At 40.7% G+C, this 27845-nt stretch overlaps 1 protein-coding gene across 1 annotated transcript; it reads right to left on the bottom strand.

Annotated features, from left to right (window-relative positions):
- Window positions 1-705: 705 nt before the first annotated feature.
- Window positions 706-27764, bottom strand: blk (BLK proto-oncogene, Src family tyrosine kinase). The gene is made up of 14 exons (XM_051936963.1): window positions 27562-27764; window positions 21581-21680; window positions 17661-17766; window positions 17542-17572; window positions 15062-15155; window positions 14891-14989; window positions 14177-14280; window positions 13949-14098; window positions 11299-11451; window positions 11048-11227; window positions 8883-8959; window positions 2341-2491; window positions 1527-1658; window positions 706-1448 (listed from the first exon to the last, which is right to left on the bottom strand). The coding sequence occupies exons 3-14, from the start codon at window positions 17745-17747 to the stop codon at window positions 1246-1248; spliced, it is 1461 nt and encodes a 486-aa protein (XP_051792923.1). The 5' UTR covers window positions 17748-17766; window positions 21581-21680; window positions 27562-27764; the 3' UTR covers window positions 706-1245.
- Window positions 27765-27845: the final 81 nt, after the last annotated feature.

The raw sequence follows: 27845 nt of genomic DNA on the forward strand, positions 1-27845 counted from the left end.
GATCCTCAGAGAGAACATTAGCAGATAGAAAGCCTGACTGATCTGTCAGATAGAGAGAGTCTTCTTCCTGAAGGGGGTGGGGCCAGCAGCTCATTTAAAGCTACAGAAACAGTTAAAATAAAACCAGGATTATGGAGTCTGGAGGAAAGAATCATCTCAGAGACTAGAAGAGGAACAACATGGAAGCTTTAAGCACAGGAAGTTAGAGTTTCTTTATCAGCGGTTCCTTCGGTTCCTCGGGTTCTTTATCTCTGATCTCTGCTCAGGAAATAGCAGCAGCTTTAACTCTTCTCCTCTGATGGTTCTAGATAAACTCTCCTTCAGATGTCTTTTAGAGCTTCCTGTTGGTTTTCACACACTTTAAATCAGTTCTAATAATAATCCTGAAGCACTACATCTAGTTAAAGCTTTGTTAGAATGTTCCAGAATTAAACCCATCAGACGTTTGTACTCAGATCTGGACTCGAATTATTCTGCTGCTGGACTCAGATTTAATCTGTTTTTGAAATAAAACTGAAGATGTTTATTTTCTCCACTGATTCTAATAATTCAGACATGAACAGATTTTATTTACCTCCAACCGTCTGAACCTTTATCTGTTAACCTGAATTATTTATTCTCTTCAGAAATGTAAAAGTATAACATTAAATGTTGTAAAAGTCTGATTTATTTATTATTGATCATTTAAAGAAGGAACCCAAGCTGTAAATAATAACATGAGTATTTATTTATAAAAACATAAATGCAGGATATTTTTTCTTGAAGCTTCTTTTACAGATCAGCTGATTGAAGAAACAGAAAAAGTGCAAAAAACTGCTTTCAGTCTCAGGCTGCTCGTCTCGTTTCTGCAGAACCGCTTCAAACAGAACCCGTTTCTACAGAACCGCTTCAAACAGAACCCGTTTCTGCAGAACCGCTTCAAACAGAACCCGTTTCTGCAGAACCAGAGCGCCTCCTTTAAACGTTCTCACTGGGTCCATCAGGAACAGCTCCACTTTAGAAGAACCTGGTGGCAGTCAGGAAGGAGGCGTTTGGACCTTCCAGACACCTGCTCAGGTTCTGTTCTGGTTCTGCTGTCAGGGCTGCATGGCCCTCGGTGGCGATGAAAAAGTCGCTCAGAAGGTTCTGCCGGAACTTAAAGGTGGGCCAGTCTTTGGATTCTGTGTTCAGGTTCTGGGTTTGGGTTCTGTTCAGGTTCTGTGTCCTGGTTCTGTCCTCGGGTTCTGTTCAGGTTCTGTTCTGCTCTCAGGGCTGCATCTCGTACTGGCCCTCTGTGGCGGTGAAGAAGTCGTTGAGGAGGTTCTGCAGGAAGTCGAAGGTGGGCCGGTCCTCGGGTTTCTGCCTCCAGCACATCATCATGACGTCGTAGAGCTCCTGAGGACAGCCGTCGGGACACGGCATCCGGTAGAAGCGGTCCAGACAGCGGATCACGTCCGGGTTGGTCATACCTGTGTGGAACATGAGATGAAGGTTTAGCGGTTCTGCAGGAAGGTTCTCCCGCTCGGTCCGACTCCTGGAGGTTCTACCTGGATAGGGGATGCGTCCGTACGTCACCATCTCTGTCAGCAGGACGCCGAAGGACCAGACGTCTGATTTGATGCTGAAGGTTCCGAAGTTGATGGCCTCCGGGGCGGTCCACTTGATGGGGAACTTTGCTCCTGGAACCACAGAACCACACAGAACCCAGTAAAGCCGAAATGTTAGCGAAAAACTGGATTTAAATCAGATAATTGTTTCTGAATAAATTTATTTTCTGACAGATTTTCTCCATTTTTCTGTTTTTCTGACTCAGTTTAAACAGAACAAACATGCAGCTGGTTCTTTGTTCTGGAAGGTTGTTCCATTTTAATTCTGCATAAATAAAACAGAGCTCTAATAAACATTTTTACTGCAGTTTATCAGCCGGACGGTTACCATAGCAACACATCACCCAACACTGATCAAACCTTTTATTGAATCCTTTGGACCCAATAAGCTTCATTACTTTATGACTGAAAACATTAAAATAACAACAAGTTTAGTTCTTATATATTATATACAAATTTATCTGTATATTTATAGAATATAAGTCATAATTTTTAAAAACACTGACAGCACATTCTAATAACAATAAATAATATAAACTGAATAATAAATAATAGAATAAGTAAAGAACACAAGTGAATAAAAAATAACAATAATAATAGTAAAAATAATAATAAAATAAACTGAATAACAACAACAATAATAAAGATAATAATAAAAAATAAATGAAGATAATAATAATAATGATAATAAATACTAAAAATAAAGGAATAAATAAATAATAAATAAATAGATAAACAAACAAACATGGCTGACCTTCCTGAGCCGTGTACTCGGACTCGATGATCCGGGCCAGCCCAAAGTCGGCCACCTTACAGCTCAGCGTGTCGCTGACCAGGATGTTTGCTGCTCTCAGGTCTCTGTGGATGTAGTTCTTCTTCTCGATGTAGGCCATTCCCTCTGCCACCTGGAGGAGTCATCATTCATTCATTCATCGTTCATGTATTCATCTCTGGTTCAGCTTTACTGCATCAGTTCTGCTCAGTGACAACTGGAGGACGTTTTCCATCCCATAATAATCCACGTATTAAAGCCTAAAACATCAGCAGTGTGTACATGTTCTATAAAAACTAGGAGAAAAGAATGTTTAGAATATTTTAAATACCAAATCAGTCTGGAGTTCTCCTAAAATCCCATTTTCCTCTTTTACCCCCCGATGACAAACTGGACCTCTGATAAAACCGTTACAATCTGATTTAAATCTACTTTAATGGTTTTAATATTTCATTGATGTCTCTGTAATTTTGGAAACATTTTTTTAGTTAACATAATATTTAAATAACAACTATTATTTATGAAATGTGTCCCACAACATGCTAGCAGAACCTGGTGAAGATGTTTTTGTCGTTTCCATCCATCAGTGTTCCTACAGAATGTGTAGATCAAAGCTGTGTCCTCTCTTCTATCTTCCATCTTTCCTGACTGAATGTCTCTCTCTACCTCATATTATCAGGATCAGACTCATTCTTTGGACTGTTTTCCATCAGTGGTCAGCAGTAACAGCTAGCTAAATATCTAGCTTCTACTGCTGAGAAAAAGATCACATTAGCATGGATTAGAGTAGGGTTAGCATAGGGTGACCATACGTCCTCTTTTGCCCGGACATGTCCTCTTTTGAGAGGCTGTCCGGCCGGCGTTTACAAAAGTCCTTCAAATGTCCGGGTTTTTGATCCCCTAAATTCCACATAACGCGAAACCGCCGCGCCGCGCTCTTGAATCGTACTGCAGCACTTAGAACCCATTCTCTTCTATCAGACAGCTTCCACTGCACGCGCTGCGGAGCGCCAGCGCCGCGTCTCTGAAGCGCCGGCGCGCGCCACGGCGCTGGAGATTCGCTTCCTCGCAGGCTGACAGGCAGGTAGGCACACTGCCAGAGAGAACACTCAACAGAAAGAAAATGCCGAAACGCAAATGTCATTTCACTGATGAAATGCGAATAAAGTACCCCTGTTTTCGTCCGGGTCGTGTCAAATGGGAGGCAGAATGTACAGTCTGCAAAGCTGGGACTTATGTCTCTGTAGCTAATAAGAAAAGGAAAAAGAAGGAAAAAAGGACTGTTGACTTGAGGCATTATTTCTATATTTTTTTCATTTGTCATTAGACACATTATTTTGAAGAATGGCCTAACTGAACATTGAAGAATAGGCTACCTCTCTTTTTTCTTTTTGTTTAATATTTTGAGGCATTATTTCTATTTTTACATAATTGATAATTGGGAGGTTATTTTGAAGAATGCTACTCTACCTCACTTTTCCTAACTAAGGTGTAAGTGTCAGACTTAGAGAGATGATTATTTCTTATTTTGTTAAACATCTGAATACATGTGTTCCTACACAACTTGAGTCAATAACTATTAAAGACTAGAGCAGGCCATATTTGTATGTGACTGATTATATTGTAAGCACAGAAAGCCCCCTGACCCACAGAAAACCCCTAAAAATGGGGGGGGGAATGAAATTTTTTGCGTGCAAGCTGGAAGTGTGTCCTCTTTTCAGAGAAACACAATATGCTCACCCTAGGTTAGCAACAACACAGAAACAAACAGCTTCAGCCTGGAACAGGAACAGCAGCACGGCTCTGGTTCTGTTCTAGTCCTGGTTCTGTTCTCGTCCTGGTTCTAGTTCTGGTTCTAGTCCTGGTCCTGGTTCTAGTCCTGGTTCTGGTTCTAGTCCTGGTTCTGGTTCTCATAAAGTTCTACAGTGACAGACAGCAGCAGGGTGCGTTGTTGAAACTGTGGATGGAAAAACTGCAGCTTCCTGTCCGGATGTTAATAATGGAGGCAGAAAAAACAGTAAAGTCTGAACTCCACCACAAACCACCGAGACCAGCTTCCTGTCACACAGTCCCAGCAGATACTGTAGTACTACTATCAGATACTGCAGTACCGCTATGAGTTACTGTAGTACAGCTGTGTATAAATACTGAGTGTTTCTAACAGGAGGTAAAATCTGAGGACGAAAAATAATTTTTAATGTTTTTAAAGCAAAGTGAATCTACAGGTCCTTCTCAAAAAATGATATTGTGATAAAGTTCAGTATTTTCTGTAATGTACTGATAAACATTAGACTTTCATATATGTTAGATTCATTACACACAACTGAAGTAGTTCAAGCCTTTTATTGTTTTAATATTGATGATATTGGCCAAAAAGTAAAGAAAAACCAAAAATCCCTATCTCCAAAAATGAGCATATTATGAAAAGGTTCTCTAAACGAGCTGTTAACCTAATCATCTGAATCAACGAGTTAACTCTAAACACCTGCAAAAGATTCCTGAGGCCTTTAAAAACTCCCAGCCTGGTTCATTACTCAAAACCGTAATCATGGGTAAGACTGCCGACCTGACCGCTGTCCAGAAGGACATCATTGACACCCTCAAGCAAGAGGGTAAGACACAGAAAGACATTTCTGAGCGAATAGGCTGTTCCCAGAGTGCTGTATCAAGGCACCTCAGTGGGAAGTCTGTGGGAAGGAAAAAGTGTGGCAGAAAACGCTGCACAACTACAAGAGGTGACCGGACCCTGAGGAAGACTGTGGAGAAGGGCCGATTCCAGACCTTGGGGGACCTGTGGAAGCAGTGGACTGAGTCTGAGTAGAAACATCCAGAGCCACCGTGCACAGGCGTGTGCAGGAAATGGGCTACAGGTCAAGCCACTTTTGAACCAGAAACAGCAGCAGGAGCGCCTGACCTGGGCTACAGAGAAGCAGCACTGGACTGTTGCTCAGTGGTCCAAAGTACTTTGTTCGGATGAAAGCAAACTTTGCATGTCATTCGGAAATCAAGGTGCCAGAGTCTGGAGGAAGACTGGGGAGAAGGAAATGCCAAAATGCCTGAAGTCCAGTGTCAAGTAGCCACAATCAGTGATGGTCGGGGGTGCCATGTCAGCTGCTGGTGGTGGTCCACTGTGTTTTATCAAGGGCAGGGTCAATGCAGCTGGCTATCAGGAGATCTTGGAGCACTTCATGCTTGCATCTGCTGAAAAGCTTTATGGAGATGAAGATTTCATTTTTCAGCACGACCTGGCACCTGCTCACAGAGCCAGAACCACTGCTAAATGGTTTACTGACCATGGTACTGCTGTGACCTGAACCCCAGAGAGAATCTGTGGGATATTGTGAAGAGGAAGTTGAGAGTCACCAGACCCACCACTGTGGATGAGCTTAAGGCCGCTATCGAAGCATCCTGGGCCTCCATAACACCTCAGCAGTGCCACAGGCTGATTGCCTCCATGCCACGCCGCACTGAAGCAGTCATTTCTGCTAAAGGATTCCCGACCAAGTATTGAGTGCATCAGTGAACATAATTATTTGAAGGTTGACTTTTTTTGTCTTAAAAACACTTTTCTTTTATTGGTTGGATGGAATATGCTAATTTTTTGAGAAAGGGATTTTTGGTTTTTCTTTACTTTTTGGCCAATATCATCAATATTAAAACAATAAAAGGCTTGAACTACTTCAGTTGTGTGTAATGAATCTAACATATATGAAAGTCTAATGTTTATCAGTACATTACAGAAAATACTGAACTTTATCACAGCATGCTCATTTTTAGAGAAGGACCTGTAAAAGAATCAGAAAGGAGGAAAATGAAACTATTTCGTAGATGATGTTGGATTTATTGTCCGGGTGTATTCTGTCTTTGGGATGGACTAACAGCTGCTGGAGTTTTGTGTGTGGCTTTACTGCTGTGTTGATGTTATATTTTCTCATAATGCGTTGTATTGGTTCCGTTATCCTGCGGATATATGGAATGGGGATTAAATCCTTATTTTTATTATCCGATTTTTGTGTGTGTTTTGATTTAGCTTCCTTTAGTTTTTTTCTCTTTGGTTTCTGCTTGTTGTTTTCCTTTGGTTATAGCCCATGTCGGATATTTACAGTTTTTGAGTGCGTTCTTGACGTGTTCTTCCTCCTCCTGTCTGTCTTTATCGTCCATTATGATGTTGGTCCATTCGTAGAGTGTTCTGACTACTGAAAGTTTGTGTGCTGTGGGATGTTCTGATGTCCAGAGGAGGTACTGGTCCATGTGAGTAGGTTTTCTGTAAACTGTTAATTTGATGCTGCCGTCTTGTCTGTGCTGTATGCTAATGTCCAGAAATGAAATGGTCCGGTGTATTTCTTCTTCATGTGTGAATTGTATGTTGCCAGTGTGGTCTATGTTGTTCAGATGGTTTGTGAGTTCTTGCGTGTGTCCAGATTTTACTATTTCCAGGATGTCATCAGCGTATCTTTTCCATAGTGTGGGTGTGCAGTGTGTGGGTGCTGTGTGGATGGCTTTTGTTTCCAGGTCCTCCATGAAAAAATTACTCATTATGGCTGATAGTGGATCTCCCATTGCAAAAACCTTGTTTTTGACGGTAAATTGTGCCCTTAAACTGAAAATAGGTGGATGTGGCAACAAACCGGAGTAGTGTGATGATGTCATTTACTGTGAGATTTGTGCGTTTTTTCAGTGTCCTGTCCTTAGAGAGTCGTTCCTGTACAATGTGTAATGTGATGTCAACGGGTGTGTTTGTGAATAGAGAAACTACATCATGTGATATGAGGAGTTCATCTTTTTGTAGTGATATTACTGAGCTCTTGTGCCAGTTGTTTTGAATTCTTGCAGTGGTGTTTTGATGTACCAAGGAGGGGTTTGATCATTTCTACTAAAGCTTTTGAGAGGTTGTATGTGACTGATCCGATGCTGTCAACTATGGGGCGTAGTGGTGTGTCTTTTTTAAGTATTTTTGGTGTTCCATATATCCGGGGGGTAACGTTAGCTGTGGGAGTAAGATGGCTGTATGCTTCCGGTGTTATCTTATTGCACTCTAGCAATGGTTTTAACAGAGTTTTTAGTGTTCTTTTCTTTTCTTCTATGGGATCTTTCTGGAGTACTTCATAAGTGTTCCTGTCCTCTAGCATGTTGGTGAGCTGTTTTTCATATGAGTCCGTGTCCATGATGACTGTGGTGCGTCCTTTGTCGGCCGGGAGTATAGTGATGCTGTTGTCCTGTCTGAGTGATTTTATTGCTTTTGGTTCCTGTTTTGTAATATTGCTGTGTGGAAGTTTTGCCGATTTTAAAATACCTGCGACTGCATTACGGAGTTCTGATTTTTGTCCCTGATCCTGTAATGTTTGGCATGCTAATTCTGTTGCTAATATGTATTCTTCGTGCGGTATTTTTGTGGGTGTGATAGCGTAGTTATCGTGGTCGGTTTGACAGATTCTGACAGATCTGTCAAACCGACCACGTGATAAAAAGGACACGTCAGCAAACGTCGGATGACGCTCTGAAGAAGACAGCAGAGGCTGTAGAAACATGTCAGCAAAGGTAACAAACTTTTTCCTGAATTGTCGGTTTAAATAAGTAATAGTTTCATATAGTACATAACGACAAAATGAACCTAATCCAACCATCTCCCTTGTTCTTAAAGATGGGCACCAGCACACTTGTCCTCCATTCCTCGGGCATCTTCTCACTATCTAAGATCCTGTTGAACAACCCAGTCAGAAACTCTACTGCTACCTCTCTGAGACACTTCCATACCTCCACAGGTGTATCATCAGGACCAAGTGCCTTTCCACTCTTCATCCTCTTCAATGCCCTCCTCACTTCATCCTTACTAATCTTTGCTACTTCCTGGTCCACAACAGTCACCTCTTCTACTCTTCGTTCTCTCTCATTTTCTTCATTCATCAAACCTAACCCTAACCCTACTCCATTTCTCTTCTTATCTACACCATGATAGAACAACTTGAACCCTGCTCCTAGACTTCTAGCTTTGCTACCTTTCCACCTGGTCTCCTGGACACACAGTATGTCCACCTTCCTCCTCTGCATCATGTCAACCAGCTCTCTACCTTTTCCTGTCATAGTTCCAACATTCAAAGTCCCTACTCTCAGTCCTAGACTCTTGGTGTTCCTCTTCTCTCTCTTCCTATGAACACACCTTCCTCCCCTCCTTCTTCGACCAACAGTCGTCCATTTTCCACCCTGTAGGTCGACCGCACCGACGGCGGTCGTTGTTAACCCGGGCCTCGACCGATCCGGTATGGAAGTCATACATTTGATTCGCATGTTTGATTTGGCCAAAGTTTTACGTCGGATGCCCTTCCTGACACAACCCTCTGTATTTATCCGGGCTTGGGACCGGAACAATAAGACACTGGCTTGTGTCCCCATAGCATAGCTCCATAAGCATATATTCACATCTATTCTGTTATTGTACTGAGTGTGTTTCATCTGTCATGTTAAACTGAATTTCTGTTGCTCTGTAAAGCGTTAATAAAGTTTATTTAATTAGAGGTGGTCTGTACCTGAGCCGACATGTCGATCAGCTTGTTCAGCTTCAGCTTCTTTCCTTCGTCTGTTTTTAGGAAGTCCAGCAGACATCCTGAGGTCAGAAAACAGGAGATTATGATCAGGATAAAATATTTACTGATCAGGAGATTAATCATCCATCCATCCTCTATCCACCGCTTTATCCTCACTAGGGTCATGGGGGGTGCTGGAGTCTATCCCAGCTGACTCTGGTGAAGGCAGGGGACACCCTGGACAGGTCACCAGTCTGTCACAGGGCTACATATACAGACACACAATCACACTCACATTCACACCTACGGACAATTTAGAGTAACCAATTAACCTCAGCATGTTTTTGGACTGTGGGAGGAAGCCGGAGTACCCGGAGAAAACCCACGCATGCACTGGGAGAACATGCAACATGCAAACTCCATGCAGAAAGATCCCAGGCCGGGATTTGAACCGGGGATCTTCTTGCTGCAAGGCGACAGTGCTAACCACTAAGACACTGTGCAGCCCAGAGATTAATCACATTATAATAAATAATATTCACTGAACAGGAGATTAATCATATTATAATAAATGAAGTTCAGCTACACTAATATGACGTCTGTAAATATTAAACACAACATGACTAACAGGAAGTGACATCAGAGGTTCTAGTTTTTCCGGTTCTGCTGCTGCTGCGACTAGAACTGTTTAATGTTCTCCGTTCTACATGAATGATGAAGGAGCAGCGTTCATAATCCTCAGTTTAATCAGCTGCAGTGAAACATCTCAGAACCTCTCAGCTGGTACCACCAGACTGTGGAGGTTCTGGTCAACGTCTGAGACGTTCTAAAGTTCAAACAGATGTTTAGTAGAACTGGATCTTTGTACCTCCAGGAGGACGTTCTGGTGAAGTTTCATGATATTTACTCTATCGTCTAAAAGGTCACTCAGAAATGTCCTTATTGTTGAAATAAAATCAGGTTATTTTTCATTGAAGATAACATTAATTAAACTAATTGTGCAGTTCTGTCAGCACATGGATAAAAGTGTTTTATTTAAACACTGGAAGAAGGCGTCATTCAATCTGTAAAATATGAAAATGATCTAACAAATAAGGAATGAGAATAAAATTGTGACGTAAACGTTTGGAGAACTCCAGTCCAACCACGCAGATGGAAAATTAATTAATGAGTCACTTTTATATAAAAACTGAGATAAATACCCACATTAGAGGTTATTAAGAACACAGATGATGGAAGTTTCCAACTGATTTTCCGTCTGATAAGTTTTTCTGACGTCATTCTGCTCTGACTCAGCGGACGTAGACTTCAGGTAAAAGCTGCTTTAAAACACCGTTAGCCTCCGTTAGCTCTGGACATGGAGGCGACACGCTGACAAATCACCAAACAACATCCCAGCAGCAACACAAAGGTTGGTGTGGTTGTTTTTACAGCTTTGTTAAATTAAAAATAATCATAATAACACAATTATTTTTACAGATATTTGAAGTTATTTGACAGAAACTTGATGTAGATCAAGGACTGAAAGTTCTTTTTCCAGATTTTCTCATTTTTGTAAAATTACAGGTAATAACCAATGACTATAATAATATAACAGAATAAAGGGTTAATTTACATGTGGACTGTAAAAACAAGCAGAGGCCAAAACTGTAAAGAACAGATTTTTACTGACACTAATTCATTCTTCGATCCATCGTTTCTGTTGCTGTCAATCAAAATGTTTTTCTTCTTCCAGCAGACGTTCCCTTAAACTGACATTTATTTATTTTCTGATCTGATGTCATTTAGGAAAAACCTGTGACCAGAACGTTTGTCGGTTTATCTCCCTTCTGAATTTGTGTCTTTGCATCGCTGTATCTTTGAGTCCTTGTAACATTTTGTGTCTTTGTGTCTTTGCATCGCTGTATCTTTGAGTCATTGTAACATTTTGTGTCTTTGTGTCTTTGCATCGCTGTATCTTTGAGTCATTGTATCATTGGGTCTTTGTGTCTTTGCATCGCTGTATCTTTGAGTCTCTGCGTCTCTTACCTTTGACCGTGACCTCTGTGACGGTGAGGATGTTTGGTGAGCTAAGTCCCCGCTGTCTTAGTATTTCTGTATCTTTGCATCTTTGTCTTTCTATCTTAGTGCCTTCTACTGCTCAGTCTTTGAGTCTCTGCATCTCTTACCGTTAACCATGAACTCGGTGACGATGAGGATGGGCTCCTTGGTGACGACGGCGTGCAGCCGTACGAGGCGCTGGTGCTGCAGCTGCTTCATCAGGTTGGCCTCTTGCAGGAAGGCCTCGGGCTCCATGGTTCCCTCCTTCAGGGTTTTTATGGCCACTTTCTGGTTGTCCTTGTAGTAACCTGCGGCGGAGAACCAGACCTGAAGCTCCGATGTCTGGGTGTGTAGAAGGTTGGCGGCAGGTAGAACTTACCCATCCAGACCTCTCCAAACTGACCGGCTCCCAGCTTCTTCACCATCTTCAGCGTCTCTCTGGGAATCTCCCACTCATCATGAGCCCACGGCTGCTGAGGAGCTCTGGGTTTACAGGGAGCGTAGAGCCGCTGGCACAGACCGTCTGCCGTTCCTGGAGAACACGGAGAACACACAGCTTTACTGTCTGAGAACCAAGAACTTTACTGTCTGAGAACCAAGAACTTTACTGTCTGAGAACCAAGAACTTTACTGTCTGAACACACTGAGAGGTAGAAGAACCTTGAGAACTTCAGGGAGTTCTTTACTCTTGCAGCACTGTGAAGAAACTCATTATTTTTGTTGTTGTTGTGTTTTTTAAACTCACAAACATGAAACAAATCTCAGACGATATTATAGATGTTCCGAAATAAAAAGGAGAAACTTTTAGAACATTGAGGCAAACGTGGAACTCGTCATTGAGATTTATTTAGAGTTCTGTAAAGATCCCAAATATACAGAACCAGTTTCCTGAACCTGCATTAATATCTATATGTATAAATGTTAACATAAAGTATGATCCTCTGTATGTTTATCAGTGTCAGAGAAGCAACTCTGAGTTCTGACGTTGTCCTACAGAACCTATGACCCAGCAGAACCCAGTAGAACCCAGCAGACGACCTACAGTCTGAATATTACATAAATATTGTGTTACTATGAATCTGAATTTAAAATGTTTTCTCTTGGACCAGAACAAAGATCATAACACCGTCAGCTGAGCTTCAGTTAAAGCAGCTCCACTTCTGTTTTTGGTTCTTGAAGACGTTCATGTTCTCGGTTCTCCGTCCAGCTCAGAAAACTATGGATTAATTTTCATAAAGCAGGAAACTTGAACAGTTTGGGACCCTGAACATTTTCAGAAAAGTGAAACAGCTTCTTGGACCGACTGGCAGCTCTGAGGTGGATTCTTCTCTAAACTGAAGAGCTTCAGGGATGGAGGTGGAACGTCTTGAAGAACCTCCAGTCCAGCTGCTTTAACTGAAGCTCTGAGGAACAAACTTCATAATTTCCAGCTGCAGTTGAGATAAACATGGTGACGGAAACAGAGAAGGTCTTGTTTCTTTAAATAAGCTTGAAAGCTTCTCTGTTGGTGCCTCTGAGCTGATGTCACTCTGAAGATCTGGTCTCTGATCTTTCTGGTTTCTCATCGCACGAGTGGAAACCAAACAGGAAGCAGTCAGTAGTTCAGCCTGATTCACAGCAGAGAGACGATCTGAGTCCAACCGCTTATAACTGCCGATCAGGAGAACTTTTAGTCCAGGCCAGGCGTCAAAACATGAAAATTACAGAGTTACTGTTCCAGAAGTGGAGCCGTCAGAAAAAGGTCCTCTAGAACTTCACGGTCGATTTTTAATGTGAAACCGACGGATCCTCAGATTAAAGTCCAGCAGCAAAACAACCTAACGTGGCTCTAAAACAGGATTTCTTTAAGCTCTTTATTCTGAGGCTGAGAAGATCAAAGTGAACACTGTTCTTCTCTCTACAGTCGCTGTGTCGTCACATTTAACCTGCTGGAGAATTTAAAGGCAGATTATCTTTAAAAACTAAATAATAAACGACACCGTTCATCAGCCGGAAACCATAAAAACCCTCAGAAACATCTCCCACATCTGAGCTCTTCAAAGTCACGATATTCAACGTCTGCTTTTAAACGTTTACAAAAAATTATTATTAAAAAAACAAACTAATCAGATTCTGTGAAAACAAAAACGTCCTCCCTCGTTAAACGTCTACAGCAGTGGTCGGCATCTGGCGGCCCGCGGGCCCAAACTGGCCCGTCAGGAATAATATCTGGCCCACCAGATGATTCTGAAAATTTGATTTGGCACAGAGCCAAGCCAGTCCGTCACCGCAACACGAAACTCGCGTGGTCGGCTGCTGCCGGGCATTTCCGCGTTTGTGCTACACGGTTGTACCAGATTTCACTGAGCAACAGTGTGTGCAAAACGTGTGTGTGTCGGGAGTCATTTTTAATACATCTGTGATCAGAGACGTGTGTCCCAAGCAGCAGCGATCAGCTGTAGAAGCTCCCCCCCCCGCAGGTTGGCCCGCTGTTCCATTGTTTACAAACATTTTGTCCCAAAGCCACATCTACTTGCCGCCCCCTGGTCTACAGGATGAGCAGATGGAAGGTAGACGGCAGACTCCAGCTTCTTAAACGTGAATATTTTCTGGTTTCTTTCCTCTCTGACAGTAAACTGAAGATCTTTGGACTAAACCAGACATTGGAGGAAACTCTGACCCAAGTTTTTGACATTTAAAGACAAACAGCTGATCGATTCCTCCAGAAGATAATCAATAGTTTCTGTTCTTGACCAAACCTTCATCAAACCAAACTCTGTTTAAAAAATTCCAGTTTAAACCCGAACAGGAGGTTCTGGATGAATCCTGAACTGCGGTTTCATGTGAGGTTCAGTTGGAGGTTTTTATGGTTGAACAGATGGAAACTCTTCTAGAAACACCATCAGCTGATGGCAGCAGCTCCACTCATCAGTAAGTCAGAACTAAGACAGAATACTGACATTTTATCGACTTATTCATCCAGAAATGATCTACGGTTTCAGTGCCTCCACCTGTTAGATGATGCAGCTCTAAGTAAATGGAGAACTCACGGCTGTAGTATCTGACCAGCTCCTGCAGGGTGCTGAAGGTGTTGGAAGGTGAGATGTAGTAACCTCCTTTATCCAGACAGCGGATCTTGTAGTGTTTCACCACATCTCCTTCTTTATCTCCGCTGTCTCTGATGGACAGCGAGAAGGAACCTGGGCAGATAAATCAGGTCAGAGTGTGTTTGGAAGCAGAGGTTCTGATTGGTTCTACAGTCAGCTGATCATCCTCACCTTTACAGGTTTCACTCTCTCTGACCAGAAAAGCTCCGGGTTTGTTTCCAGGAACCATCAGCAGCCGCTCGGTTTCTCTCCTGCTCAGATCTTTGAAGAACCACCTGCAGAAGACACTTTATTAAACATCTCAGCACTTGGTGGACAGGTGAGATAACTTTATTAGCCCTGGTGTCGTCCTGCGGGTCAAATCGACCCGTTTTAAAGTTTGAAAATGTGGAAAAAAATATTTTCACAGTGAAACTTCTGATGCCCACATTTGAACATTTTTGGGAATATTTTTGAACATTTTTTGGTGGAAAAAAGAAATGTTAAAAATGTCTCTTAAGAACATTCACATAAAAATCTAATGATTTTTCTGTGAATGTTCTTAAAGAAAATATTAGAAGTTTTACTGATATGTATGGAATCACTTTAGGTAGTTTTAGGATTTTTGGAGGATTTTTACTCTTTTTTTGAACATATTTACAGGAACTTTCTTGCCACATTTAGGGGATTTTTTTTAAAATAAAACTTTTAAGGAATTATTGGAATTTTCTTCCTGAAGGTTTTGCAAATTTTCAGAAATTTGTGGAATTTTTTTGCTGAAATTTTGGATTTTTTTCAGACCAGGAAACAGTATTTTTTGGTGCCTGTAAATGAAGACAACAGGCAGGTTAACCATCTCAGCAGGTAACCCGTGGACAGGTGAGTCATTAACAGGTGTGTTCTTACTTCTCCACCTCCAGAGTATCTGCTCGGGCCACATAGTTGGAAGGAATGAATCCTTCCTGTCCGCTGACCAGGGACTTGGCCAACCACCACTCTCCATTCCTGTGCAGAACAAACACGGTTTTATTTCTTTAATGACTCATTTTCCTGAAGAAGCTGCAGAAGTGAACTCACTCCTGCAGGACTTTGAGCCGGTCTCCTTTCCTGAACGGCAGGTCGGTGTCGTTGGTCGCCTTGAAGTCGTGTTGAGCCACGAACACGACGTCTTCTGCAGCAGAAACAGACGGAATCAGAACCAGCAGACATGAACAAACTCCTTCCTATAAACCACAGCATCAGAGTGTTCTAATGCTGATTAAACAAGTACTGCTGTGTCCATAAGCTCCTCCTCCTGCCTCAGGTGAACTAAAACACTGCACGTACCTGAACTTCTCCAACCTGCTGCCTTCGTTGAAATGTTTGAGTGATTAATGTCGGGAAAGTGATTCCTTAAATATCAGGTCTATAACTAACCAGTTCAGTCAGAGCTGTTCAAAGCTTTTCTAGTTCACTGAACTTTGTCTGACCAGGACTTATTACACAGAGTTCAGGTGTTTTCCTGTAGGACTCACTGCTGTTTATCGATTTTAAACATATAATCTGATCAGATGAAGTTCATCAAAGGTGTTATTCAGAGGCAATGGGCACCATCACAGAGACTGCAGCTGTTAAAGACCTCCGTGTTAATGTTAATGAGCTGATACTAAAATAAGAAACTTTCTGAACATTATCTGGTGTCGTACTGCTTAACAGAAATGCAAGTTATGTGAATATATCTGTGGGGATTCTCAGTCATCCAGGAGATCGTAGGAGCTTCAGTAGAAACCAGCTGGACTTCCCTGGTAGGTTTGGTTTAGGGTTTAGGGTCAGGTTTGTGAAACTTTATCTCAGTGACTCCCTCCATCAAAGCAGGGCAGTCTGAGTGAGGAGCCAGAGGCAGTCCATGGTCCATCGTAGGTTGTTGATCCTCTCTGGTCTCATTGTGAAGCAGATCTGTCCTGGTGTTGTACCGCAAGAGGTTTGGTTTTCTGACTTTTTTTGGAAAAGGGAAGCTTTTATGTGGGTGTTGGGGCTAAATTACACTAATGGAAGCAAAGTTATTACATTAAGCAGGGTGTTCCAAAGAAAGGGCTTGGATCTACAGATTGGTTGGTTGTTTGGGGATAAGTTGTTGTTACCATCTAGGTTTGTGAAAGTATGAAGGTTAGTTTAGTTTATAAATTAGTTCTGTTCCCTCTCAGGTTTTCTTTAGGGTTAAGGTCAGGAGAAACCAGCCGGACTTCTCTGGTAGGTTCTGAAGACGTTCCACCTCTCAGAGAGGTGAAAATGAGAGGTGACATCAAAATTTAATTGATATTTTGTTGTTTTAGGACATTTCTTGAATAATTTGGAGCAACTTCTGAGTCATTTTGGACAAATTCCAGATAATCTTCAGCACGTTTATTTGACTCAGGTTTGACTAGGACAACTACAAATCAGCTTGGAATTTATTTATTTTGTCATTTGGACCAATTCTGTCAGTATTTACTTATGGCCCCAGGGGTTTGTTATTTTGGACACATTTTCAGTGATTTTAACCCATTTTTAGAGTAACTTTTGGACAATATTCAGCTGACTTTGGACATGATCATTTGAGAGATTTTTAAGATATTTTGGACTGTTTTTCTACTGAACCTCTCTGGTAGCTTCTTCAGAACATTTCACCTCACTGAGAGGTCTTCAAGAACCTACCAGAGAACCTACCAGAGAACCTACCAAAGAACATACCAGAGAACCTACCAGAGAACCTACCAGAGAACCTACCAAAGAACCTACCAGAGAACCTACCAGAGAACCTACCAAAGAACCTACCAGAGAACCGACCAGAGACCCTTCCAGAGAACCTACCAGAGAACCTACCAAAGAACCTACCAGAGAACCTACCAGAGAACCTACCAGAGAACCTACCAAAGAACCTACCAGAGAACCTACCAGAGAACCTACCAAAGAACCTACCAGAGAACCTACCAGAGAACCTACCAGAGAACCGACCAGAGAACCGACCAGAGAACCGACCAGAGACGTCCAGTTGATTTCTACTGAAGCTCCTACAGTTGTGCTGACAAATGACACAGTTCAACACTAAGATGAACTATTCCTGCCTTAATGAGAGAAGTTCCTTCAACAGGATGTGAGGTTGAACCAACTTAAATGATTATCGTTGCACTGAATTAAAAATGATCCTAATGAGACGTTTGATGGATTTTTTGGTCGGTTAACGTCTCGAGGAGGATTTAGTTTGTTCCACTTGGAGTTTCTTGTTGCTGGTTAATGTTAAAAGTTATAATAAACAGTTTGGGTGACAGATGAAGCTGATGAAGTCAACTTTACACTTCACGTCTAAACAACTAAAACTTCCTCATATTTTCAGGTTCCAGATAGTTTTACGTTGAACCTTCTTGCTCATTATTTCTGAGGAAGCAGCCTTTCTGTGTTTAGCTGTCGCTGACATTAAAACGACTTTCTTGTGTTATCTTATCCCCAGTAGAGGAAACTCGGCTCAGATTTAATCGCTAAATGCTGCAGTTCACCGTACAAACAGGCCGGTTCCTTCACAGCAGAGTTCTACTGATTACCATGATCTGTGTAGGTGTTTCCACTCCGAGCCTGAAAAACAGCAGAAACCGTTTAATAAAAATGTTAAAATAAGACAGAACTCATCTCAGATCACAGTGGGTTTATATAATTTACTTACGATGTGGTTTGAGGCCTCAGAGTTGGATTTTATTTTGTAGAAAGTTCCACCGTTTATCTGTTTCTCTCCACTGCATGTGCAGCCCATCCTGCAGCGCTGGAACCTCCTGGAATGTTTAAAGTGATAATAAGTCAAAGCACCCTTCCTACAACGTTTAATCTATTATTCATTTCTTTATCTGTTAGGACGGTACCGTGCATATTAATGAGCTTACAGTCTCATACGTTCACACAACGCTGCAGTAAATAAGCCGGATTTAGCTCAAACGTTCTCCTCAGTATTTAGAACGTTTGTTCCCCAATAAAGCATGAAAGAATCAGAGAAACACTAGAATGTTAACACAGAGCTTTACTGCAGCATGACAAACACACAACACAAAACAGCACACCGTGGACACTTCAAATGTTGATTCCAAGACTTTACAGCTTTTGTAAAATATATGTACAGATGGAAAAAGGACGAGCACACAACATGACCACATAAAGACATAAAATAACTGAAAGGTCACACAAAAAACAAGCAAAATATGGTGCAAAACAACCACAAACAGCAGTAAAACTATCAAAATGTCACACAGAACTGCCAAAAATGTGACACAAAATGACCAGAATGTTTCTTAAAACTGACAGAGGTGGACCTTTTCTGTGTAGGTAAAGTCTTCCAGTTTGTGACCTTTAACAGATCAGGAGGACCTTCTAGATGTAACTCCAGTCAGTTCTAACCCCCACGCTGCATCAGCCTGAGATTCATCAACTGAAGAAGCAGAAGAGTTTCAGGCTCCAGTCCTGCTGCAGAGTTCAGACTTCATCCCCGGAGCTGAAACATGAATAAAACCAACGACGTTCAGGACGTCTTCAGGTTTCTGTATAAAACCAACGATGTTCAGGACGTCTTCAGGTTTCTGTATAAAACCAACGATGTTCAGGACGTCTACAGGTTTCTGTATAAAACCAACGATGTTCAGGACGTCTACAGGTTTCTGTATAAAACTAATGATGTTCAGGATGTCTTCAGGTTTCTGTATAAAACTAATGATGTTCAGGACGTCTACAGGTTTCTGTATAAAACCAACGATGTTCAGGACGTCTACAGGTTTCTGTATAAAACTAATGATGTTCAGGACGTCTTCAGGTTTCTGTATAAAACTAATGATGTTCAGGACGTCTTCAGGTTTCTGTATAAAACCAACGATGTTCAGGACGTCTTCAGGTTTCTGTATAAAACCAACGATGTTCAGGACGTCTTCAGGTTTCTGTATAAAACCAACGATGTTCAGGACGTCTTCAGGTTTCTGTATAAAACCAACGATGTTCAGGACGTCTACAGGTTTCTGTATAAAACTAATGATGTTCAGGATGTCTTCAGGTTTCTGTATAAAACTAATGATGTTCAGGACGTCTTCAGGTTTCTGTATAAAACTAATGATGTTCAGGACATCTACAGGTTTCTGTATAAAACTAATGATGTTCAGGACGTCTTCAGGTTTCTGTATAAAACCAACGATGTTCAGGACGTCTTCAGGTTTCTGTATAAAACCAACGATGTTCAGGACGTCTTCAGGTTTCTGTATAAAACTAACGACGTTCAGGACGTCTACAGGTTTCTGTATAAAACTAATGATGTTCAGGACATCTACAGGTTTCTGTATAAAACCAACGATGTTCAGGACGTCTACAGGTTTCTGTATAAAACTAATGATGTTCAGGACGTCTTCAGGTTTCTGTATAAAACTAACGACGTTCAGGACGTCTACAGGTTTCTGTATAAAACTAATGATGTTCAGGACATCTACAGGTTTCTGTATAAAACTAATGATGTTCAGGACGTCTTCAGGTTTCTGTATAAAACTAATGATGTTCAGGACATCTACAGGTTTCTGTATAAAACTAATGATGTTCAGGACGTCTTCAGGTTTCTGTATAAAACTAATGATGTTCAGGACGTCTACAGGTTTCTGTATAAAACCAACGATGTTCAGGACGTCTACAGGTTTCTGTATAAAACCAACGATGTTCAGGACATCTTCAGGTTTCTGTATAATACCAACGATGTTCAGGACGTCTACAGGTTTCTGTATAAAACTAATGATGTTCAGGACGTCTACAGTCTTATGTCTCAGTGAGAACACAAAGCGACTGATGTGAGGAAGTGGAAAATCTGTTTACAGCCTCAGACTGCAGCGTTTGCATCAACACTTTATGATTCCGTTACAAATAAAGCTCTAAAAATAACTGATCAGAGCCTGAAGCACAGATCTGCTGTCAGCTCTTCATGAAGTCGTTAATGAACTCTGGGTCAGAGGAAGTCTGACTTAAAGTTCACTTTTAAAAGTTTACGGTGAATCAGAGCCGTGATCTTTATTCTGTCTTTAATGTTTGTGTCACATAGACACGCTGCATGTAGAAGTTATTAATGTGATAAAACTGAACAGTAACGGTTAAAACAACTCTCTACCATCCAGCAGCACGCAGCCTTAAAACTCCAGCTGGGAGTCACCGTGAGCAGAAACCAACTTTAAACTACTTTATTTTCATCACAAATACACAGAATTATATATTAAATCATAAATTAAATTTGATTATAAATATAGATGTGATATTTTAAAGTAACTATTACACATCTTTTTTAAATATTCAAAGTATGTAAAACCTAAAAAAAAATGCTGTGAAAAAATCTAAAAGCATTTCTTCAAAATTCTAAATTACAAAAAATATATTTAAAAAAAATTATTTTGAAATATTTTAAAACATTTCAAGTAGTGGTTTAATCTTCCTTTTAAAAATATTTTCAGTAGTTTTCATTTGTACTTCTAATGAATGTTGTGATGTGTCGTATTTCAAACAACGTTGGATTCTCCGTGAGCAGAAACTAACTTTAAACAACTTTATTTTCATCCTTTGTTTCATCAAACATACACAGAATAATGTCTGAAAAATAAAGGAACTGTACATATGTATATTTTAAAATAACTATTCAATATTGCGAAAAATCTAAAAGTGTTTCTTTAAATTCTAAAAAATATATTTAAAAAATTAAAAGAAATATTTAAAAACATTAAATGTGTGTTTTCAAGTCGTGGCTTAATCTTCAGTTTTTAAAAACTATTTTCAATATTTTTAAATTGTAACTTCTAATTTATATTTTGACGTGTGGTATTTAAAACAACTTTTATCCACTTTGTCCAAACGAGAACTAAAAGTCACCGTGAGCAGAAACTAACTTTAAACAACTTTATTCTCATCCTTTCCTTCATCACACATACACAGGATTTTATTTAAAAATATATATGTTAAAATAAACAGATTTAAATATTAAAGAACATAAACCCTAAAAAATACTGAGAAAAATCTAAAAGTGTTTCTTTAAAAATTCTAATTTAAAAAATATATTTATTAAGCGTAAAAAAATATTTTTAAATATGAATTATTGGTTTTCAAGTAGTGGTTTAATCTTTCATTTAAAAAAATCTATATATTTTTCGATTTGTAACTTCTTCTATTTTAATGTGTCATAATTTAAACAACTTTTATCCACTTTGTTAAACCAGATAAATGCAGTGAAGCAGAATATTTCCTCTGAGCTGCACTTTACTAGAAGCAGAACGTAGAACAAGAAAATATTTAAATAAAGTGTTTCCTATTTAAATTCAGTGCTCGAGTAAATATAGACGGATGTAAATCAGGTTTAGAGAAGTGAAGTGCTGCTGTTTAATAATGAGACTTACTGAACGTTTAAACATATTTTTCTTCTCATATTTGCCTTAATATTATATTTAAAAGTTAAATTCGGTCCGTTCCATTGAAGCTGCTTCATCAGCACAAATAAAAGACTTTCATTCTAATAATTCTGATCTTCCACTTCAAACATTAAAATCATCAGTTTTAGGTGTAAATGTGTCCTTTCTGCTCTGCTGGTCTTACCGCTGTGATGTCTTCAGATCAGATCAACTCCTCCATCCTGTCCTCTCAACGTCTCACAGCTAAAATGTCTTCAAGCTGCAGCTCCAGAAAGTTCTTATGTCTGAGGGACGGGGGAGACCACGAAGAGAGCATGAAGAGAGCATGAAGAGAGCATGAAGAGAGCACGACGCCCCCTGAGGGCCGCCTTCACTTCACTGAAAACTTAGTTTGTCCTCTGCAGCACAAACACACCAGTTACTCCCAGTTACTGAGTAAAAATACTCCACTACAGTCTGGAAACTGCTTTGGCTGCAGAATGAAGTAAAACTACTGGATGTTCTATTAATAAATCATCTCCGGTTAAAGATCTTTTAAAAGGTGTGTGAGTTGAAAAATAAAGAAATCTAAAAAACCTATAAGAAAAATATTTTTAAAATGTTAAAAATCAAATAAAAACACAGTCTAATTAAAAATATTTTAAAACTCAAAAATACCAGAAAATATTTAATAAATATTAAAACAAATATCAAGCAATTTAAAAAATATCTAACAAAAACATTTTTTAAATGTTAAAAATCAAATAAAGACAAAGTCAAAACATTTGGGATATTAAAATATTTTAAAATTTCAAAAAAATAAAACATATTTAATAAATATCAAAATAACAAATAAGCAAGTTTAAAAAAATCTAACAAATGCCCAATAATATCAAAATTATAAAAAAAACCAAGGAAATAGTCAAGTAAAAATACTGACTTAATAAGGATAATAATAAAAACAACAATAATACATTTTATTAGTGACGCATTTTTCATTTCAGTAAAATCTCACAGTTCTGCATCAAAGAGCCAAAAGGATAAAAACTAAACAGGTGAGTTAATGGAGCTAGTTACCAGTTAGCATCAGTTAAACTAGTGAAGTAAACCAGTAATTAAAGCAGCTCAGCTTCAGTCTGAACAGTCACAAATCTATCAGTAAGTAATTGATTAGTTATTGTCGATTAATCTCCAGCTGCTGATTATTGATGAATCGGTTTCAGTCATTTCTAGTTAAAACTGTCTGAATTCTTCTTCAGTCTGAATATTTTCCGGTTTCTTTGCTCCTCTGTGACAACAAGCAGCTGATCAGGTCAAATAATCGATCAGTCAGACTGATTGATCAGACAGCAGCTTATTGGCTCCATAAACATCAGCTGTGTTGTGTTGTTTTGTACGGTGTGTGTTGTGTAGTATTAGAAGTTTTCTGGTTTCACACTTTTTAACATCATCTGAAAGCTTCAGCAGCAGATCTCTGATAACATCTAAAAGTTTTGTTCACTGAGATTGTCCTTCAGCTGTTGGATTAGTGTGTAGCATTGTGTAGCACTGTGTAGCATTGTGTAGCACTGTGTAGCACCAGTGTGTAGCATTGTGTAACATTGTGTAGCATTGTGTAGCACTGTGTAGCATTGTGTAATATTGTGTAACATTGTGTAGCACTGTGTAGCATTGTGTAGCATTGTGTAGTTGTCTGTAGCATTGTGTAGCACTGTGTAGCACTGTGTAGCAGTGTGTAGCATTGTGTAGCACTGTGTAGCATTGTGTAGCATTGTGTAGCACTGTGTAGCACTGTGTAGCAGTGTGTAGCATTGTGTAGCACTGTGTAGCACTGTGTAGCAGTGTGTAGCATTGTGTAGCACTGTGTAGCATTGTGTAGCATTGTGTAGCACTGTGTAGCACTGTGTAGCAGTGTGTAGCATTGTGTAGCACTGTGTAGCATTGTGTAGCATTGTGTAGCATTGTGTAGCACTGTGTAGCACTGTGTAGCAGTGTGTAGCATTGTGTAGCATTGTGTAGCATTGTGTAGCACTGTGTAGCACTGTGTAGCAGTGTGTAGCATTGTGTAGCACTGTGTAGCACTGTGTAGCATTGTGTAGCATTGTGTAGCACTGTGTAGCACTGTGTAGCAGTGTGTAGCATTGTGTAGCACTGTGTAGCATTGTGTAGCATTGTGTAGCATTGTGTAGCACTGTGTAGCACTGTGTAGCAGTGTGTAGCATTGTGTAGCATTGTGTAGCATTGTGTAGCACTGTGTAGCACTGTGTAGCAGTGTGTAGCATTGTGTAGCACTGTGTAGCATTGTGTAGCATTGTGTAGCACTGTGTAGCATTGTGTAGCATTGTGTAGCATTGTGTAGCACTGTGTAGCACTGTGTAGCAGTGTGTAGCATTGTGTAGCACTGTGTAGCATTGTGTAGCACTGTGTAGCACTGTGTAGCAGTGTGTAGCATTGTGTAGCACTGTGTAGCATTGTGTAGCATTGTGTAGCACTGTGTAGCATTGTGTAGCATTGTGTAGTTGTCTGTAGCATTGTGTAGCACTGTGTAGCATTGTGTAGCATTGTGTAGCAGTGTGTAGTTGTCTGTAGCATTGTGTAGCATTGTGTAGCAGTGTGTAGCATTGTGTAGCAGTGTGTAGCACCAGTGTGTAGCATTGTGTAATATTGTGTAGCACTGTGTAGCACCAGTGTGTAGCATTGTGTAGCATTGTGTAACATTGTGTAGCATTGTGTAGCACTGTGTAGCATTGTGTAGCATTGTGTAGTTGTCTGTAGCATTGTGTAGCACTGTGTAGCATTGTGTAGTTGTCTGTAGCATTGTGTAGCATTGTGTAGTTGTCTGTAGCATTGTGTAGCAGTGTGTAGCATTGTGTAGCATTGTGTAGTTGTCTGTAGCATTGTGTAGCACTGTGTAGCATTGTGTAGTTGTCTGTAGCATTGTGTAGCAGTGTGTAGCATTGTGTAGCATTGTGTAGTTGTCTGTAGCATTGTGTAGCAGTGTGTAGCATTGTGTAGCATTGTGTAATATTGTGTAGCATTGTGTAGCACTGTGTAGCATTGTGTAGCAGTGTGTAGCATTGTGTAGCAGTGTGTAGCACCAGTGTGTAGCATTGTGTAATATTGTGTAGCACTGTGTAGCATTGTGTAGCAGTGTGTAGCATTGTGTAGCAGTGTGTAGCACCAGTGTGTAGCATTGTGTAATATTGTGTAGCACTGTGTAGCACCAGTGTGTAGCATTGTGTAGCATTGTGTAACATTGTGTAGCATTGTGTAGCACTGTGTAGCATTGTGTAGCATTGTGTAGTTGTCTGTAGCATTGTGTAGCACTGTGTAGCATTGTGTAGTTGTCTGTAGCATTGTGTAGCATTGTGTAGTTGTCTGTAGCATTGTGTAGCATTGTGTAGTTGTCTGTAGCATTGTGTAGCACTGTGTAGCACTGTGTAGCATTGTGTAGTTGTCTGTAGCATTGTGTAGCATTGTGTAGTTGTCTGTAGCATTGTGTAGCATTGTGTAGCATTGTGTAGTTGTCTGTAGCATTGTGTAGCATTGTGTAGCATTGTATAGCACTGTGTAGCACTGTGTAGCACTGTGTAGCAGTGTGTAGCAGTGTGCAGCAGTGTGTAGCATTGTGTAGCAGTGTGTAGCAGTGTGTAGCAGTGTGTAACATTGTGTAGCAGTGTTTGTAGCAGTGTGCAGCATTGTGTAGCAGTGTGTAGCACTGTGTAGCAGTGTGTAGCACTGTGTAGCAGTGTTTGTAGCACTGTGTAGCATTGTGTAGCAGTGTGTAGCATTGTGTAGTTGTCTGTAGCATTGTGTAGCAGTGTGTAGCATTGTGTAGCATTGTGTAATATTGTGTAGCATTGTGTAGCACTGTGTAGCATTGTGTAGCATTGTGTAGCACTGTGTAGCATTGTGTAGCAGTGTGTAGCATTGTGTAGTTGTCTGTAGCATTGTGTAGCAGTGTGTAGCATTGTGTAGCATTGTGTAATATTGTGTAGCATTGTGTAGCACTGTGTAGCACTGTGTAGCATTGTGTAGCACTGTGTAGCATTGTGTAGCAGTGTGTAGCACCAGTGTGTAGCATTGTGTAATATTGTGTAGCACTGTGTAGCATTGTGTAGCAGTGTGTAGCATTGTGTAGCAGTGTGTAGCACCAGTGTGTAGCATTGTGTAATATTGTGTAGCACTGTGTAGCACCAGTGTGTAGCATTGTGTAGCATTGTGTAACATTGTGTAGCATTGTGTAGCACTGTGTAGCATTGTGTAGCATTGTGTAGTTGTCTGTAGCATTGTGTAGCACTGTGTAGCATTGTGTAGTTGTCTGTAGCATTGTGTAGCATTGTGTAGTTGTCTGTAGCATTGTGTAGCATTGTGTAGTTGTCTGTAGCATTGTGTAGTTGTCTGTAGCATTGTGTAGCATTGTGTAGCAGTGTGTAGCACTGTGTAGCATTGTGTAGCATTGTGTAGTTGTCTGTAGCATTGTGTAGCATTGTGTAGTTGTCTGTAGCATTGCATTGTGTAGTTGTCTGTAGCATTGTGTAGCAGTGTGTAGCATTGTGTAGCAGTGTGTAGCACTGTGTAGCACTGTGTAGCAGTGTGTAGCACTGTGTAGCATTGTGTAGCACTGTGTAGTTGTCTGTAGCATTGTGTAGCAGTGTGTAGCATTGTGTAGCATTGTGTAGCACTGTGTAGCACTGTGTAGCATTGTGTAGCACTGTGTAGTTGTCTGTAGCATTGTGTAGCATTGTGTAGTTGTCTGTAGCATTGTGTAGCATTGTGTAGCAGTGTGTAGCAGTGTGTAGTTGTCTGTAGCATTGTGTAGCATTGTGTAGCAGTGTGTAGCAGTGTGTAGTTGTCTGTAGCATTGTGTAGCATTGTGTAGCAGTGTGTAGTTGTCTGTAGCATTGTGTAGCAGTGTGTAGCACTGTGTAGCACTGTGTAGCATTGTGTAGCATTGTGTAGTTGTCTGTAGCATTGTGTAGCATTGTGTAGTTGTCTGTAGCATTGTGTAGCACTGTGTAGCACTGTGTAGCATTGTGTAGTTGTCTGTAGCATTGTGTAGCATTGTGTAGTTGTCTGTAGCATTGTGTAGCATTGTGTAGCATTGTGTAGTTGTCTGTAGCATTGTGTAGCATTGTGTAGCATTGTATAGCACTGTGTAGCACTGTGTAGCAGTGTGCAGCAGTGTGTAGCATTGTGTAGCAGTGTGTAGCAGTGTGTAGCACTGTGTAGCAGTGTGCAGCAGTGTGTAGCAGTGTGCAGCATTGTGTAGCAGTGTGTAACATTGTGTAGCAGTGTTTGTAGCAGTGTGCAGCATTGTGTAGCAGTGTGTAACATTGTGTAGCAGTGTGTAGCACTGTGTAGCAGTGTGTAGCACTGTGTAGCAGTGTTTGTAGCAGTGTGTAGCAGTGTGTAGCAGTGTGTAACATTGTGTAGCAGTGTGTAGCAGTGTGTAACATTGTGTAGCAGTGTTTGTAGCAGTGTGTAGCAGTGTGTAGCAGTGTGTAACATTGTGTAGCAGTGTGTAGCAGTGTGTAACATTGTGTAGCAGTGTGCAGCATTGTGTAGCAGTGTTTGTAGCAGTGTGTAGCAGTGTGTAGCATTGTGTAGCAGTGTGCAGCATTGTGTAGCAGTGTGTAACATTGTGTAGCAGTGTGTAGCAGTGTGTAGCAGTGTGCAGCATTGTGTAGCAGTGTGTAACATTGTGTAGCAGTGTTTGTAGCAGTGTGTAGCAGTGTGTAGCATTGTGTAGCAGTGTGCAGCATTGTGTAGCAGTGTGTAACATTGTGTAGCAGTGTGTAGCAGTGTGTAGCAGTGTGCAGCATTGTGTAGCAGTGTGTAACATTGTGTAGCAGTGTTTGTAGCAGTGTGTAACATTGTGTAGCAGTGTGCAGCATTGTGTAGCAGTGTGTAACATTGTGTAGCAGTGTGTAGCAGTGTGTAGCAGTGTGTAACATTGTGTAGCAGTGTTTGTAGCAGTGTGTAACATTGTGTAGCAGTGTGCAGCATTGTGTAGCAGTGTGTAACATTGTGTAGCAGTGTGTAGCAGTGTGTAACATTGTGTAGCAGTGTTTGTAGCAGTGTGTAACATTGTGTAGCAGTGTGCAGCATTGTGTAGCAGTGTGTAACATTGTGTAGCAGTGTGTAACATTGTGTAGCAGTGTGTGTTGCTGTGTGTTCTCATACAGTGGAGTTTCCGTGACACAGTTCCTCTGGTGGTCAAACCGCTGTTCATCTCTGAAGCAGGTCAGCCAACCATCACACAGGATCCAGCAGCAGAACTTCCCCCTCCGTCCAGCAGAGGGACCCAGACACCAGAACACAGAACCCCTGGAGCCGAGGAACCCTCAGGAGAACGTGCAGGACGTGGAGGCTTCAGGTGAGATGTTCTCCTCAGTATTAAGAACGTTTGTCCTCAATAAAATCATGGAAGAATCAGAAAAACTCCGTAATGTTTACACACAGAAAAC

Source organism: Acanthochromis polyacanthus, chromosome 16, assembly GCF_021347895.1.
Source record: "Acanthochromis polyacanthus isolate Apoly-LR-REF ecotype Palm Island chromosome 16, KAUST_Apoly_ChrSc, whole genome shotgun sequence".
NCBI lineage: Eukaryota > Metazoa > Chordata > Actinopteri > Pomacentridae > Acanthochromis > Acanthochromis polyacanthus.